Source organism: Aedes albopictus, chromosome 3, assembly GCF_035046485.1.
Source record: "Aedes albopictus strain Foshan chromosome 3, AalbF5, whole genome shotgun sequence".
Taxonomy (NCBI): domain Eukaryota; kingdom Metazoa; phylum Arthropoda; class Insecta; order Diptera; family Culicidae; genus Aedes; species Aedes albopictus.
In genome coordinates, this window is record NC_085138.1 from 169,338,200 (window position 1) to 169,356,854 (window position 18,655).

The 18,655-nt window shown below is 40.7% G+C and overlaps 2 protein-coding genes and 1 long non-coding RNA gene across 7 annotated transcripts in view; 2 read left to right on the forward strand and 1 right to left on the reverse strand.

The window, feature by feature from the left end:
- The window catches only part of LOC109402790 (box A-binding factor), a 116,252-nt gene extending 114,254 nt beyond the window's left edge, over positions 1 to 1,998 (forward strand). For all 5 annotated transcript variants that reach the window (XM_029856335.2, XM_062860765.1, XM_029856333.2 and 2 more), the window contains exon 8: positions 462 to 1,998. In XM_029856335.2, coding sequence (XP_029712195.2) covers positions 462 to 1,210 — 749 coding nt within the window. In that variant the 3' untranslated portion in view covers positions 1,211 to 1,998. The remainder of the gene's footprint in view (positions 1 to 461) is intronic.
- Positions 1,086 to 14,436, reverse strand: LOC115257076 (uncharacterized). Its single transcript, XR_003892939.2, has 3 exons — positions 13,945 to 14,436; positions 13,159 to 13,878; positions 1,086 to 1,222 (listed from the first exon to the last, which is right to left on the reverse strand). It is a non-coding gene; the product is annotated as an uncharacterized LOC115257076 (long non-coding RNA).
- Positions 13,521 to 18,655, forward strand: part of LOC115257057 (trans-acting T-cell-specific transcription factor GATA-3) — an 84,629-nt gene continuing 79,494 nt past the window's right edge. The window contains exon 1 of the mRNA XM_029856314.2: positions 13,521 to 13,661. The gene's annotated coding sequence lies outside the window, so the exon portion shown is untranslated. The remainder of the gene's footprint in view (positions 13,662 to 18,655) is intronic.

Below are 18,655 nucleotides of genomic sequence, written 5' to 3' on the forward strand. Positions count from 1 at the left end.
CTGTTATCCAGATGGTGGCCAGAGTGCAGTGATAAATTTGTATTAACATTGGTTGAGATTTCTGCGAGAAAACTGCTTTTGAGTTTTTGCTAAACGATGATGGTTTGTTTCCTCTTAAAACTATTTAGTCATTATATGTATAATGATTGAAAACCATCCAACACTAGCCAAGCTATGTATGAAAAATAGATTTAACAATATATTCAGGACAGGGGATAGGGAACTTCAAATACATTTTTTAGGAAAGGAAATTCGTCTTTTTTTACTTCGTTTTCTATAACCTTCTTACGATTTTTATTAATCAAAAATCTAATTGATAGGTATTTGAGAAATTATTAATCTATTCAGTACTTGCTATAAAAGGTCATTTTAAAACCAATAAAATAAATAAATAAATAAATTATAATTCTATCACAACTATCAAAGCCGTTATTCAAACGATGTGTATTATTCTATTTCAGAACTAAAATCTCTGAAATCATCGGTGGGCCACTCGAGCATCATTCAATCCACATCGACACCGTCAAGCGTCGGAAGCAACATGTCTCCAACGCACCAATCCGATTCCCCATCGCATCACAACCAGCTGTCGCCAATCCCGTACTCCCAGCAGGTTCCATCGCCAATCACCGGCACTCCCACGAGTACCATCGTAAACAACAACAACAACACCAGCAGCATGAACAATAACAACGGCGTCGGCAAATACGTCCACCAGAAGGGCGTTTTCATGATGCCTCCTCTAGGTGGACCGTTGACCAATGCCAATGCCCTGGTCAGTCATCACCAGGTACCAGCGTCACTCAGTCCCATGGGATACCATTTGATCAACAACAACAACCTCTCGAATGGATCAATGATGAGCCCAAAGTACCACCATAGTCCTTCCGAGTCTCCGACCAGTATGTACTACGACATGATGGCATCGGAAGTGAACAGCGTCGACCACCACGGGTTGGGATCCATCGTGAAGATGGAACCGATGTCTGTTCCCTACTCATCCTACCATCAGGCCATCCATCAGCAGGTCGTACAACAGCACCACCAGCAACAGCTGCAACAACATCAGCAGCATATTCAGCAACAACTGCACAACCACAGTAGAAGCCCCTCCGTCTCGGATGAGAACGATCAGAGCCATCAGTCCTCGGATGGGCTCGACTGCAAGCACAGCATCACTCGCCCAACCGTGGTTTCCATGTCCAGCTAAGCGCCATAGAATCTAGAAAACAGAATGAAAATGCAATTTCAGAATCTCATGCTCAAAGGCCAAATACCTATTTAGGAAGCATCGAAAAGACTTGAACGAATGGAAGGAAATCACGAGATCACGTACATTGCTACACGGTGATGATTCAGCGAGACTCGTTAAAAGTAAATCCCCAAGACAGGGCAGGGCTCTGCTTTAGAGTGGGGCTTATCTTCTTCCTGAAAAAAGCACTAGAATTTAGAAACATTCTAACAAGAGATAAGGACTGCAATAAGAAAACCAGAATCTATCGTACGCTAGGTAGTAGCGGGAGAGAGTCTATTCACTTTTATATAAACCGAATCACTTAATGTTAGGGAGAAATGTTGTAAACTGCGTTATAAAACAATAGCATGTGAACGAGTGTGTCATCTAATCAGCTGCTCTAGAGTAATACGAACCGATGTGTTTGTAAAGTTACGTTTGTTGATAAGTGTTGTAAATAAGCGTTTTATTTCCTGAAACCAAACCCTTCGATATGAATGTGAATGAATCATACAATTTAAGGCTAGCTGTTGCAATTAGGAATAAGGAAGAAGCAAGCTCTCTAACTCACGATAATACTTCGTATACTTTCCATGGCCTAGGAAGTGATTTCTGATCTGTTACACCTGTACATCTCTCAACGACGATTAGAATCGCTATTTTTATGAAAACCAGCAGAATACCAAATTTTGTTTTACATGCGTTATTTGTTAAAAGAATAGGGTTAATTATAGTAAATAAAGCACTCTCTTTTTTTAGCCTAACTCTAATGTGTTTTTTAGTAGTTAAATCCTTGTCTTTTTTTTGTTCTGGCGTTATGTCCCAACGGGAACAAAATCTCTTACAAAGCCATCTCAAGTGCAGAAGATCAAATATTTGACAAGGAATGAACAAACATCTGCTTGACACTAATGAAAATTCGATCGAGGAAAACATGATGATACAGGGGATGGCCAAAATGTTTGGGATAGGCAACTTTTTTTCTCTCACAAAAAAAATCAATATGCTGTAACTTTCCATAGAGTGCATCAAAATATCTCAAATTTTGACAGTTTGTCAACCTATTATATGTGCACCATTGGTACAAATTTGGGCTCGATTGGTTAATCTTTCGCAAAGTTAGAATCGTTCGGGTAAAACACTATTTATTAGACAACTCATTTTTGAGCTGTCATATCTCGGAAACCAGTGAACCGAATTGAATATTGTGCGTTTAGCACTAAATTGATTTCCGAAAAAACTTCGTTGACTTCCGCTGCCTTTCCTATGCGTTAAACATTACGTCGGAAGTAGTGCGCTGTATAGCAAACCAGATTTACTCTACAGCGCACTACTTCCGACGTTATGTTTAACGCATAGGAAAGGCAGCGGAAGTCAATGAAGTTTTTTCGGAAATCAATTTAGTGCTAAACGCACAATAAAATTTTGAACGTATACTAACAATATGTATATGCTTTACAAACTATTAAAACATAGGTACTTTTTAAATGTGGAAAAAAGTTATCATGGATTGACACATTTTGGCTTCTTCTCGAAAAAATGTAATTTTTTAACATCAATGTCAATAAATTTTAATGTTGATATCCAAATATATTCCATTTCTGTTCTCAAGTTATCTCTAATCAGATATATTAGAGCCTATTTAGATTGACGAAAGAACACATTTAGTAATTTTTGAGTGGTATTGTAAATTTGACTTATTTTCCTCTATATGGGTAAAAATTTCAACCCGGTATAACTTAATTCGCCGTGAGAAAATACAACATTTTAAAATATGAATATATTGTTGATAAACGTTTAAAAAATCATTCAATTCGGTTCACTGGTTTCCGAGATATGACAGTTCAAAAAATAGTTGTCTAAATAATAGTGTTTTACCCTAACGGTTCTTACTTCACCAAAAATGAATCAATCGAGCTCAAATGTGTACCAATGATGCACATATTATAGGTTGACAAACAGTCAAAATTTGAAAATTTTTTATGCACTCTATGAAAAGTTACAGCATGTTGATTTTTTTTGGGGGAGAAAAAAAGTTGCCTATATCAAACATTTTGGCCATCCCCTGTATTTGAGCATTGGTTGGACAAATATTGACCGTGCGTACTGAGATTTTAAGATACATTTTTCTAGGTCTTTGACCGTCAAACCATGACAAGTGGCACCTCTAAAGGAATTCCTCTGGGATTCCTGTTTGACGTTTGCTCACTACCGCCACCTTATGGTGGTCCGGCCAATTACAATACGATTAGCATTGGGTGGTTGTGATTTTGAAACGATGTTTTTCAATGAAATTTGTTCTAAGTGTTACGTCTGTTTCTCTGTGATAGAAGTTTCTTGAGGGATTTCTATGGAATTCTTGATGAGATTCTTCTGGTGGGATTATTTAGATTCCAGGAGATCTTGGGCCCATATAGCCGAGGCGGTAAACGCACGGGTATTCAGCATGACCATGCTGAGGGTGACGGGTTCGATTCCCGGTCGGTCCAGGATCTTTTCGTAAAGGAAATTTCCTTGACTTCCTTGGGCATAGAGTATCTTCGTGCCTGCAACACGATGCACACATGCAAAATGGTCATTGGCAGAGGAAGCTCTCAGTTAATAACTGTGGAAGTGCTCATAGAACACTAAGCTGAGAAGCAGGCTTTGTCCCAGTGAGGACGTTACGCCAAGAAGAGAGAGAGAGATCTTGTTCGAGAAAAATCAGAAGGCACTTGCTGGAGTATTTCCTCAAAGAAATCCAGTAGAAACTTCATAAGATATACCATGTAGAAAAATTGCCGGAGGAATTTTGCAAAATACTCCCAGATAAACTCTTGGAGGATATCCATTAGAAACATCTAAGGCGCCGTCCACAAATTACGTAACGCTCTAGTATGACCGAGCGTCACGGTCCATACAAATATTTTAGAATTTTCATACAAAAAAGCGTTAGGGAGGGGGGAGGGGGGTTGTCAAAAATTGCCGATTTTAGCGTTACGTAATAAATGGATGCTGCCTAAAAGCATTCTAGAATAAACTTCTGGAAAAATTACAGAAGGATCTGCAGGAATTCCAGAAGGATCTGCAGGAATTTCAAAAGGATCTTCAAAAGAAATTCTGAAATCGATCTAGTTTTTAAGATCTGCAACATGCCTTATACACAGTTAAAAATTTCGTGTAAATTTGCATTTATTACGATGCACATATTTGGAGCATCGAAATAAACGCAAAATTAAGTTTGACTTCAAAATTACACGGCTTTAATTTTACACGATTCATGTCTCGTACATGAGTCGTGTAAAATTAAATATCGTTCAAATTTAAACGATTTATTTTTGGCGATTCCGTTTGTTGACATGGATTTTTTTTCCGCCGCACGACTACCAGAGCTAATTTTGTTGTGGAAACAAACTTCACGGCTATGCGGAATTGCCATAACTCATACTTGCCGATCATTATTTGGCCATACTAATTCTTGGCCATCAACAGTTGTTCCACAGACAAACAGACGTAACACTTGCGAAATTTCCATCGACCATGCTTTCAACGATCATTTTAAATTTTCATAGTTGTGGCCAAGGATGGGAACACTCACTTGCAGAGAGTTACACTCACTTGATGTTATCTCAGCTCAAAAGCGTGCAGTCAAGAAATGATGTATGAACGACTTTTGCCTTGTGGTTTTGTCTAAAAGTTTGCCGAATAGAGTGGGGGTCGCACACGCATACCGAAGTCGTGAAGGAGCTGCGAAGGCAACTCTCCACGAGGTGAATGTAAATTACACTCACCTCGTGGAGAGTCGCTTTCACAGCTCTGTCACGACTTTGATATGCGTGTGCGACCCCTACTCTATTCGGCAAACTTTTAGACAAAACCACAAGACAAAAGTCGTCCATACATCATTTTTTTGATTGCACGCTTCTGAACTGAGAAAATATCAAGTGAGTGTTACTCTCTGCAAGTGAGTGTTCCCATCCCTGGTTGTGGCTTTCACAACCAGAGGCGCGCGCATCGTTTTTCTATGCGTTTGGCGTTTCACACTAGCGCCTTCTGTTGACGATATTGCACAACACAGTGATTCGTGCAACTTTTTTACCAGGTGATGGTAGTGTGAACTGGGCGATGGATTTTCATGAAAATCGTTCAAGGTGTTACGTCTGTTTGTCTGTGGTTGTTCTTTACGCAGCCGCATCGCAAAACGGAGCACCGGGAGACGCACTGCGATTGTAGTTGGTGCTGCTGCTGATGAACTTGTTTTTGAAAGAACTCGATAGTTTTATATAAGAATCAACAATCTGATGAATTGCACTTGTATCAATTATACATTTTATGCACTTGCGCACGCACATTTCAAATAAAATGAAATGAATGCACTTGCGCACGTACAAGGAATTATAAAACACGAAAATTCGCAACACAAAACCAACAATCAGTGCGTCTTTCGGTGCTTCTCTCACGACCAACTGCCTTCTGTCGTCGCGCAAAACAAAACTGAAACAGACACGCCATTTGTATGAGCCTCTGCACGAATTTGCCCTGTCCTGCTCACTCCCACAGAACATTTGAAAACAGCGCGCACAGTAAAAGTCAAATTTGACTTTTACTGTGCGCGCTGTTTTTAAATTTTCTGTGGGAGTGAGCAGTACGCCAGATTCGTGCAGAGGCTCGTTGATTGTAAACGAGTGTCGCTGTAAATTTACACGCCAATTCAAATTTATAGTTTAGTTAACAGAAAATCGGTCGTTATTCAATTTAATTTTAAATTCAAACCTGAAAATTCTTTGTCATGGAATTTTAGGTTCATAAAAGTGCAAAATTGTATGTTTTTCAATGCTCTCAATATGTGCATCATATTCAACTCAATTTTCAATCATTTTTGGATTTAAATTCGTTAAAAGTTACAGCTTCTGCCATTTACATGTCGTTTAAATTTAATTATTTTTTCTGTATAAGGTAGACCGTCCCTCACTTAAGAATTACCGACATAATCGGTTACAGGCGTTATTAACGGTCTGCGAAGGCCCAGTAGGAATCTTTGGAGAAGGTCGAAAGAGAAAAGGTTGCAGCCAAACGCGAAACCTGAGCGATTGGTAAGCATATTTTTCTAGATTTGCGAACTATTTCGAAGAAAGTCGTGGGAAATTCGAGTATCCGCTGGACTTGACCGAGGTCACCTTCCCTAATCTGAGGGTTAAGGCTTAGATTCAATGTCGTCCGAATCGTCAACCTCAGTGGAAGTGTTGCGCTTTTGTGAAACGTGTCGATTGTTCTTTTCCTAGTACAAAGATAGTTAGGAGAAAGTTGTGTGTCAACATATCGCTTCGGCCGATACCGCGGCTACCACGTGCTGCTCATAGGTGCCCGTTCCGTCAAAAGGATCTTAGGAGAAGTCGCGCTCCCGTACCGTGGTCCAACGGCGCTAGTGTCCGGAACGCAGGACCACAAGTACGAGCATTATCATATCAACCAAACCGAGTAACAGCATCTGTAGTCGGTGAGTCCGGTCACGTTTTTTTCTTTGTGGAGGGCGGCAATAGAGAAACAGTTGGAAAAAGGATCTGATGATAAGTGTTTTTGTCGGCTCAAACATTATGCGCTTCGAGTTGGCTGGTTACAAGCTGAGGGCCCACAAGGTGAGACGCTGAAGAACCTACTTGAAAGTGAAATCAAAGGGTTATTGAAAAAAAAAATAGTAGTACGAAAACTTCTGAGGACAAAAATGCAAAAAAAATAGTGAGACAGTTTACGAGAATAAAGGAGCAAACACAGGATTAAAAGGAATAGAGGAGTTGTTGATCCAGGAAAAAGGAAAATGTAAGGAAGCAGGTGCAGTTCGGAGGAAAACGTAGAAGCAAAATTGAAAAGTACATAGAGGAATAGACTGCGAAAGATAAGTTTTGCGTACAGATTATTAAAAATTGCGGAAAGACAAGCTGCTTCAGAGCATACTGACCCAATGCTTCCCAACCCAGACAAGTTGCTAGAACAACACCGGTATTCAGTAACAAAACAGACAATGTCCACACTGGACAACAGTTAAAAGTATCACTAACAGAATAGGTTACAGTAAACATGATAGTGGGGCTGCAAAACGGTGAGTCGATAAGGAGAGCGTCCAACATAGCTCTGGTCCTCACAAGTTCCTACCTCATGCTTCCACGGGTCAAGCGATGACAAAGACCGCCAGCTAAGAGTTGTATGCTTAGCTGGTAGTACAGCCTGGGCACTGTTGTCCTTCTGACTTCAGCTAGATTGAGGAGGTACGACCCGAGCGTCTGTTCACCAAGGAAGTGCGGCCCATCAGCGTGGTCGTCCCGTCCCAGTGTTGGTTGGGACGTTAAACAGAACTGGCACGATGGCCCTCCGGCGAGACAGGAGTGTTGGCGTAGGCCCAATAAGCCACCTGTAAAAATCCCCATTGCAAATAACATAGGAGAAAATACGACTCGATACAATCGGCAAAGACCCACGCGACGAAATAAGGACTACGATTGGAAACTTGGAACATGGAATTGCAAGTCACTAGGTTTCGCAGGATGTGACAGGATAATCTACGACGAACTACATCCCCGCAACTTCGACATCGTGGCGTTGCAGGAACTTTGTTGGACTAGACAGAAAGTGTGGAAGAGCGGGCATCGAGCGGCTACTTTCTACCAAAGCTGTAGCACCACCAATGAACTGGGAACAGGATTTATAGTGTTGGGCAAGATGCGACAACGTGTGATCGGGTGGCAGCCGATCAACAAAAGGATGTGCATGTTAACAGTTAAGGGCCGTTTCTTCAACTACAGCATCATCAACGTCCACTGCCCACACGAAGGAAATTTCTGATGACGAGAAAGAAGCGTTCTACGCGCAGTTAGAGCAAACATACGATGGTTGCTCGCCGCGTGACGTGAAAATCGTTGTCGGCGACATGAAAGCGCAGGTAGAAAGGGAGGAAATGTACAGACCGATATTCGGGCAAAACAGCCTGCACGCTGTATCGAATGATAACGGCCAGCGATGTGTAAACTTTGCAGCCTTCCGTGGTATGGTAGTCCGAAGCACTTTTTCCCCCGCAAAGATATCCACAATGCCTCCTGGAGATCACCCGACCATCAAACAGAAAACCAAATCGACCACGTTCTAATCGACGGTAAATTCTTCTCGGATATAACCAATGTCCGCACATACCGCAGTGCGAATATAGATTCGGATCACTACTTAGTCGCTGTATGCATGCGCTCAAAACTTTCGACAGTTATCACCACGCGTCGAAGTCGAACGCCGCGGCTCAACAATAAGCAAATGCGTAACGTAGAAGTGGCTCAAGACTACGCGCAGCAGCTAGCAGAGGCACTACCAACGGAAGAGAAACTACACTGGAAACTACTACTTCGCAGCTACACTGGAAGATGGCTGGAGAGACATCCGATCCGCCATAGGTAGTACCTCGGCTACAGCACTAGGCTTCCCGACTCCGAATCACAGAAACGACTGAAACGACGGAGAATGTGAACAGTTGAAAAACGAGAAGAATGCAGCATGGGCGAGAATGCCGCAACACCGTACGAGAGCGAATGAGGCACGCTACAAACATGCGCGAAACAGGCAGAACTCAGTCTTCCGGATGAAGAAGCGCCAGCAGGAAGAACGAGACCGCGAAGCGATGGAATAGCTGTACCGCGCTAAGGACACACGAAAGTTCTACGAGAAGCTGAACCGCTCGCGCAGAGGCTTTGTGCCACAAGCCGACATGTGCCGAGATAATCACGGGAATATTCTCACGAGCGAGCGAGAGGTGGTCGAGAGGTGGCGGCAGCATTACGATGAGCACCTCAATGGGGACGTTGCAAGTACCGAAGGTGGCATGGTAACAGATCTACGAGTATGTGCACAGGACGAAGACTTCCGGCCCCTGACCTACAAGAGATTAAGGAGGAGGTTGGCCGGTTGAAAAACAACAAAGTCGCTGGCGCAGATCAACTATTTACCAAGCGAGCTTCTAAAATACGGTGGAGAAGCACTGGTGAGAGCACTACACTGGGTCATTACAAAGATTTGGGAGGAGGAAGTATTACCGGAGGAATATATGGAAGGTATCGTGTGTCCCATTTACAAAAAGGGCGACAAGTTGGATTGCGGGAACTACTGCGCGATCACACTACTGAGCGCTGCCTACAAGATACTTTCTCAAATTTTATGCCGCCGTCTATCACCGATTGCAAGAGAGTTCGTGGGACAATATCAGGCTGGATTTATGGGTGAACGCGCTACAACGGACCAGATGTTCGCCATCCGCCAGGTGATGCAGAAATGCCGCGAATACAACGTGCCCATACATCACTTAATCATCGATTTCAAATCGGCGTATGATACAATCGATCGAGAACAGCTATGGCAAATTATGCACGAATACGGATTCCCGGATAAACTGATACGATTGATCAAGGCGACGATGGATCGAGTGACAAATACAAAGTACATGATGGCAAAGGGCTCCAGGGAGGAATCACCGCGCCCGCCACCCCGAATTTATATCGATGGTGATGAAATCGAGGCGGTTGAAGAATTTGTGTACATGGGCTCACTGGTGACCGCCAACGACACCAGCAGAGAAATTCAGAGGCGCATTGAACTATACGATCGAATAAAGTTCGCCGTAACACGAAGTTGACTATCTACAAAACGCTGATTAGACCGGTCGCTCTCTATGGGCACGAAACATGGACCCTACGTCCAGAGGACCAACGCGCCCTTGGAGTTTTCTAACGGAAGGTGTTGCGTACTATCTACGGCGGAGTGCAGATGGAAGACGGGACTTGGAGAAGGCGAATGAACCACGAGCTGCATCAGCTGCTAAGAGAACCAACCATCGTCCATACCGCGAAAATCGGGAGGCTACGGTGGGCGGGTCACGTCATCAGGATGTCGGATAGCAACCCGACTAAAATGGTTCTCGAGAGTCATCCGACCGGTACAAGAAGACATGGAGCGCAGCGAGCTAGGTGATTCGACCAAGTGGAGGACGATCTGCGGACCCTACGCAGAGTGCGGATCTGGAGAGATTGTACGACATTTCCGCGAAAACCAGTTCCCCGAATAAAGTTTTCCCGAAAGTTCATTTCATCATTTATTTAGTTCACATCAAATTCATGATAATACTGAATCAACAATTTGCCGCCATAATACTCGATTTGCAGCTGCAGCTCTCCATCCTCGGTCACGCCCAACACTCGCCAGATCACGCTCCACCTGGTCCGCCCATCGTGCTCTCTGCGCTCCATGCCTTCTTGTGCCAACCGGATCAGTTGCAAACACCAGCTTTGCAGGGTTGTTGTCCGGCATTCTTGCAACATGCCCTGCCCACCGTATCCTTCCGGCTTTGGCCACCTTCTGGATGCTGGGTTCGCCGTAAAGTGCAGTGAGCTCGTGGTTCATTCTTCTCCGCCACACACCGTTCTCCTGCACACCGCCGAAGATCGTCCTTAGCACCCGTCGCTCGAAAACTCCGAGTGCTTGCAGGTCGTCCTCGAGCATCGTCCATGTCTCGTGTCCGTAGAGAACCACCGGTCTTATTAAAGTTATTTCCCCGAAAAACGATTCCCCGAACGAACCGTTTCCTCGAATGGACCGTTTCCCCGAAATATTTATAATACTATTTTTATTTCTGGTTTCTGATCATTTTCTTGATTAATTCCATTGTCTAAGCAAGTCATTGAAACGAAATAGCGGAAAGTTAGCCTGAGTACAAAGTATGCCGATGTGTAGTCTTAAGAAATATATCAAGATCATGCAAACTTTCACACCTCATTGATATTGTGCATTCTCTCTTATCATGAATTTTTCGAGATATAATGTTCTTCGTGATGCTTCAATGAGGTTTGTTCTTTTTTGAAATATGAGTCGTTTTTTTCTGTTGTACTGATTGAAAATGATGTGGCACTCAACTAAGAACACGCTCACCATAATTTTTCCTTCTTTTATTCATAGACTGTTCTTTCTATATATTTTTGAATATTCAATCGATGGTAACGCCCTTTTAACGCATAATACCTTTAAAACGAGTCATCGTGATTGTGGTAGTAATCTGCTAAAGTTCATTGTCATTGTAAAACACATGATCTAGATAATGTAAACTTTGAGTCTTAAAGTATTCTTGCTTGCAAAGGAAGTCAATTAGCACAGATTTAATGAGTATTAACAGGCTTTAAAACGAAAAGTCAATGGAACTTAATTTATTCGACAAATAGATTTGAAGCTCAGCATGTGAAGAGTTTTTTTGTAAATAAATGGATCAATCATAACCGAAGTAGCATTTGGAATTGACATTTCTGCAGAACATATTATTAGTTAGACTGCCGACAATATGTAGAAAGAACAGTATATGATGAAAGAAGGGAGAATCTTTGATGAAGATTTTTACTATAACGCCTATAGATACTAGAACAGTTGATCATAAAAAATAGCAGCATTCGAATTACTGATGATAAACTGAGCAGTTCAACTTGAAAGAACAGCCAATGTTTGAAAGAAGGAAAATTTTACTAAAAGAAAGGTTATCAATCGAATCAATAAGTCGGTGCTGGATCTTTAGGCAGAAGTATGTCAGGCCGAAGTATGTTAGGCCGCAGTTCTTTAGGCCGAAAGTGTCATTACGCTGGACGGGCATCAGTCCGGTTGAGTTGAAATCCATGAAAAAAAACCAGTTTGATAACATACATATAAAACCCAATACTCAAAAGAATAGCCGACTTCTCAAAGAAGGTAAATCTGTCATGGGACAATCAGTAGTTTAATAAATTACTACCGTCAATAAGCTATGCAATATTACAACTAAAACAACTGCGTGTTATAAAAAGAAGCGAAATTTTCAGATGGAAAGTTGGCAGAGTGATCAATTAATCATCAGTTTTTCATTAACAGTATAACATCAACATCAAGAAATCAGCTATGTGAGAAAAAGGAAAAGGAAGTATATCCTAGTATCTATAGAATGCTCAAGATTCGAGGAAGGGACTCAAATATCTTCTAGGACTTTGAAAACAAATTTAATATTGTTTATGAAGAAAATTAGGAAGACGGCCTACTGACCCATTCTACCCTATGAATTTCAGCTTAACAATCCATTCGACTTAACGTACTTCGGTCTAACGTACTTTGGCTAAGCGTACTTCGTCCTGAAGACCAGATCCCCCTAGTTGTGCCTTGGGTCAATGTTAAATGGCATATGCAATAACCTTTTCGGGGAAACGGTACATTCGGGGAATTTTTTTTTCTGGGAAATGGTACATTCGAGGAAAAAACTTTCGGTGAAACTGCATTTCGGGGAAATGTCGTACAATCTCTGGAGACAAACAGCCATGGACCGAGTGGAATGGAGGAGGCTACTATGTACACTGTACAGCAGAGGCCACCCCGGCCTTAGCCTGATCGGTAAACACGGTAAGCAGGGAAAATTTCTAGACTTCACAGACTTTAGTAGACCTTGTAGTAGACAGAGGCTCTAGACTTCACAGATCTGCCGATCCAGTCGCTTCCAGTGATACAAAAAAAACGGAGCCAGAGGAAACGTTGGACATCCCGGCGCTAAAAGAATCAACTAAGGAGTTCTTGAAGAAATTCCAGGAGCAATTTTTGACAGAAGCCTAGAAGTTATTTCCGGAATTCTTGAAGCAATCCTAGATGACTAGCATTTTTAGGGTCCAATATCTCCACTTTCATGCTGTGCCTTGGAAATCTATCATCTCAAAGAAAATGAGTTTGATTCCTTATGTGGAAGATTTTATTGAGTGGATAACTACCTGATTTGGGAAACGCATTTAGATTCAGTGTTTTATAGCTTTAGTTCTATTTGTAGAATAATAAAAATTACTGTGATTCGTCATTTGTCAGCACTCGTGTTTATTTTATACCTAATTAATGTTTAATTTTCTTTTTCTCAAGTGTCAACTCACCTCGTTGGAATTACGAAAGCTGCTCTGTCACAATTTCACTGGGCGAGATGTGGTGGGTCCCCATTATGTTTATGAGTGTATCCGGCGTTTTCCAGTGGAACCACCGACCACCTATCCGGGTTGGTATGAGTGAGACGATGTTTGAGTAACAAGGTAAACTCCTTTTTTATCAGCTCACAGCCACGTAACGCTATCACAACAGTTGGAGATTGGGCGTGATATAGATAACACACGTACTTGAATTTTTACTTTTCGTTGTTCCGCGTTTTATCAAGCCCCGAGGTGGGGTGGATTTTTTATATTTGTGAAGAAAACTTATCATATTTCACTGTACTTTTCTGAATTGGATTAAACTTGGAATTTTTTAATCCCAGCTGTAATTGATGAGTTTGGTGTGGATTACATTGTTATTCCCAAATTCACTGAACCACTCAAACACAATTTCGGTACAGTTGCACACGTGATCTATCCAAAAGCAGTGTACGCCGCGCAAAACACTCAAGGTAAGTCAGATTTTTAAAACTTTGTTTTTGATCAAATCAATCACATTCGACACACCTGAATAAAAGGTGAGTCAGCCTGCAAATAGCCACAGTTTAAAAGTAGTTTCACTGCCAGCGCCCGTTGAGTAACTTCTAATCGCGCCCCGTTCCGTTCTACGACTGGCCATATCTGCTGAAATTGAAAATGAATTTCACCGGTACAGGCAAAAAAGGAAGACTGGAAATATTGTAATGAATATCTACGATAATATTATAAGATAATAAGTTTGATAATGTTATTTACAGTAACTAAATCGTGGCGGACACCATCTTTATCTGTTTGTTAAGGTGAAACCCGGGGAGATAAAATGCCTCATTTATCTATATATAATCACACTGATTGTCTATATCTCGGAATGTAGTCACAAGGAAGCAAAATAGAAACGGCCACACGAGGAGTAAGAAGGGGCTGTTCCTACAACTGATAACTTAAATCACGCATACTTCGAACCCAAGCAGTTGAAGCGACCCTTAACGGTTGCTCGCTTTCGGGAAGGCATGTCGTTATACGCTGTGCAACTTGTAGTGGAAGTAGGTCCTTTACGACAATCACTCCATTCATAAAAATGAAAGGTAAGAGTTGTTGGACTTTTCCAGAGAATTTGGTTTCTTGTAGCATTGTGCGTCTGCTAAGGGACCAAGCATAGCCTGGCGAATTCATCCGCGGCTGCACAGCGAAGCCAAGTTGAAGGTGTCTGGGTTCAATTACCGGTACACTGCTGCATCTTTCGTTATGGTCTTTAATAGACATGAAGTACCATCGTGGCTACCATCGCCAATAATGAATAAAATGGAAAATTTGTCAGAGAGCACTTAAACATAGCTACTGTAGAAGTACTTGTAGAACGCAAAGCTGAGAAGCGAGCTTTTACTTATTTGGGATGAAGTGTAAAAAAAGAAAAACAAATAGAATAAGGTATTACGATTCGACGAATTCAAGTGAAAAACGTTATTTTCATTATTGCCAGCATACTGATCAAATATGTTTTTATTTATTGCCTTTGCTTCCATTACTTGGAATAACAGCGACTTTTTTAGGAAAATATAGCAGAACTCAAATAATGCTGCAACGGAAAACTTCTACCACTTTGAATATTGGCGCTCCTGAACTTGATATGTTTTTATCTTTCTAGGAGTGAGCAAAGTGAATGATATCCTATAGGTTTCATATAGGGACACAACTAAAAAATGTGAACTTTCAGAATAAGCGTTTGAAAATTGGATATCTCGCAACACATCCTACAAGTTCACGTATTTGACTCATATTTTGACAAAAGCAAACGAATTTTGATTGCTGTATCAGGGAAGGGCCTGAAGGACCATCTGTTTCACGAATTTTCAATCAGTATACTACTGGGAAATTGACTGATTTTGTGTTGTGACTTTATTACACACAACTGAAAAAAATGCGTAAATCTCGCGTTTCTCAGTTGTTATTAAGGGAAAAAAATCCGAAAGTCAAGGTGGAATTAAATTACCCAACTCATAAAATCATTCATGAATGTGGTTTGATCATTACAGGTGAATGATGTCAACATGTGTTTGCATAAAATATCCTTCTAGAAGCCAGGCAGGCTAACCCACGTAAAATCTTTTAATTTCCCAATTAAAATAGGTGTCATCCGGACGTTCACACTAGCGTGCGCAGGGATCTTGCTTCAAAGGGGTACCACAATGATGGTGCAATATATGATCATGGTGCAAAAAAGAATCATGGTGTTTCACGCATTATGTATTCCCAAGAAGGGGTTTCAATATGCTGTGGTACTAACATCGCCAAGTATTTCATATAGGGATTCTGGAGAAGGCTGCGGACGGTGATGATTTCAAGGCAATGTAAAACTTTAACTTGAAGCCATTATCTCGGACCTTTATGAAATTTGTTAAACGTATCATATAAAACGAATAAAATAAAAAAAATCTAAATTATGCAAAAAATATGAATGTGGTTGTGAATGAATTTAAATCTTGAACAATCAGCAATGCTTGCCTTGGAGAAGACTCCATAGATTGAGTCAGAATTCCTGGATAGAAATTTTCTATCGGTATCTTTGTTGCAATCTACACAACTTTCTTCAGGAATTCCTTCAGGTTTTTTTCAAAGATTCGTGCTCGAATTCCTCCAGGAATTCCTCCGGATATTCTTCCAGGATGCTTTCAGGGATTCCTCCAGAGATTCCTCCCTACCAGGTATTTCTCCAGAAACTCGTCCAAGCATTCCTCCAGGAATTCTTATAGTTAATCTTCCAGGAATTGTTCCAGGGATTCCTCCAGTAAATCTTCTAGGATTTTCAGCCACAATTCCTCCAAGATTTCCTCCAGGGAGTCCTCAAAAATTCCGCCATGGATTCCACCAGAAAATCCCAAAAGAAAATATCCCGGAAATCTACCAGGAATTCCTCGAGGAATTCCTCCATGGGTTCCTTCACGAATTCCTTAAGAAATTTTCTTCTTCATCCATGAATTTCTTCAGAAATACCTTAAAAAATCCTCCAGGAATTCCTCCGGGAACTCCTTCAGAATTCCTCAGGGAATTCATTTATGGAGGATCCTACAGGAATTCCATAACGGATTTTCCCGTAGAAGCCTACAAGGATTCCTTTAGGATAACTCCTCCAGGTCATCCTCCTGAAGTTCTTCCAGGGATTTGGGATTTTTCGACTGGAACTGAAAGTTATTTCGTAGAAACGGCTATCTCAGTCTTAATTTACGACGATTTATTTTATTCTACCCGACGTTTCGGCCATGGGTTTTGGCCTTTTTCAAGGGAAAAATTGTCAATCGTCCTTGTCCTTGTTACAATTTGCAGAAATTCACCATTTTAAAACAGTCGTTATATGTGTAAGCAAAACTCTGACCAAAATTATCATTTAAATTACCCTAAAATTGTACAAAAAAGCAATGACCTGTATAAATTGACAAACACAAATGTAAATTGTAACAAGGACAAGGACGATAGGCCCTTCAAATGTAAATTGAAAAAGGCCAAAACCCATGGCCGAAACGTCGGGTAGAATAAAATAAATCGTCGTAAATTAAGACTGAGATAGCCGTTTCTACGCAGTTCTTCCAGGGATTTATCTTGAAACTCCTCCACGGATTCCTCGTGGAACTCCTTCATTAGTTTCTCCAGCAATTCCTTTAGTAGTTTCTCCAGGAAATTTTATAGGAATTTTTCTAGTTTTCGAGAGCTTGCTCAAAGAATTCTTCCAAGCATTCTTTTAGTAACGCCTCCAGAGATACATACCTCAAGAACATGCTTCAGGGACTCTCCCTGAAAATTTTCCTGGCATTTCTTCTGGAATGCCTCCATGGATTGCTCTAGGAATTCCTCCAGGTGGTTAAGTGATTCTCAAAATGGTCCACAGAATGCTTTTTAGATGAACGAATCACAAACATGATGCAAAAAAATCAATTGTGGCGTAGAAGATGCCTGGATAATACCATGAACGCCAAGGTTCATAGAATTTGCAAAATATTTGTGATGTGAGTTTGGTACATTAATGATCAAGAAAACGTCAAGATAGTGCATGCATGGCAAGTAATTGCAATTTGATATAGAGAATGCTAAGATGGTGCTGGTGTATACAGGTGGTTTCAGGGGCGTTTTGGGGCATTCCATGAGGTCCCAGGGGTGTTTCAGGAGGTTTCCACAAGTATTTCAGACTTTAGGATGTTTCGGAGAATGTTCAGAGGTGTTGCAGAGGATTTCAGGGGCACTACAAGGTATTTAAGAAAGTTTCATGGACGTTTAGAGTCCCCTCCCCTGAAATGCCCTACACTGCTCTCAAGTGAGCTTCAGTGGATTTCAGAGGTGTGCTTCAAACGTTTCATAGCCATTTCAGGCGGTTTGTATTTCAAGACTTATGATCAAAAAAGATATAAAAAGAAACTTTAAATAGCACCAATCCCTCTCATCTTTCACCCCTGAACCCGCCCTAAACTCCTCATAACTCCATTCGCTGCTTCTTTTCCGTAAACCTTCTCCCTAATGTTAAGTGCTCTAACTGTTTTGAACACGTATCAAATTATAAAGGTGACACGTTACCTAAATGAAGGGCCTAAATATATTTTGCCTAAATGGATTCTACCTGAATGTAAGAACTGTATCGGAAATTAACTATAAACATTCAGGATGCTCTATCTCGAAGCATGTTTGGTTTTATCATTTCGGTTCTTCTATCAAATCTTCACAATACAGTCAAGTTTAGAACAGCCTGAAAAAAATTGAAAAATGCTTAGCATTATTGAAAATATTGTAGAATGAATACATCTCACAAATTAAAGTTTTGGACAAATTGTTGTTTTTTAAAGATTTTTCAGCGTTTCAATAACCTGTAGCGAATAAAACTTGTACGGCGAAAAATCCAAAAAATATTAATTATTGTTAGCAGTTATGTACACATAACATATCACCGAACACCAACTTAAAAAAAAAATATTTATGATCGAAAAACCCTCAACATTTAAAAAATGACCTATCCTAAAAAAACACTAATTTTTTGTCGAACTTTGACAGTCTGTTTTAAATATCTTAGAAGGTTATACAATCCCGTTCTCTACTAAAGCTACCTCGTCGTGAAGTTTAAAAACATTTCCAATTAAAAAAAATTAAATCATCAATTTGATGTATTTTTTATTTGCGTAATCGTGCTTTGAATGAGCATCAAAAAATAGGGTCCCTGAAAAATGACCTTTTTTCATTTTTAAGAATTGCGCTAAAACGGAATCGAATTTATTCTTGAAAAAATTTTTTTACCTATATTATGAGCAATCTGGGAAAGAATATATTTGCGCTAATATATTTAAAAAAAAATCAAAAAAATTTCCATTTTTTCCGCAATTTCAAATTTTTAAGAGGTGTCCAAAATTTCAAGATCATGCGTTTAAACTTTGAGATTGATGACCATGTAAAATAATTATTTTTACAAAAGCAAAAGTGCCATTCCTTTTTC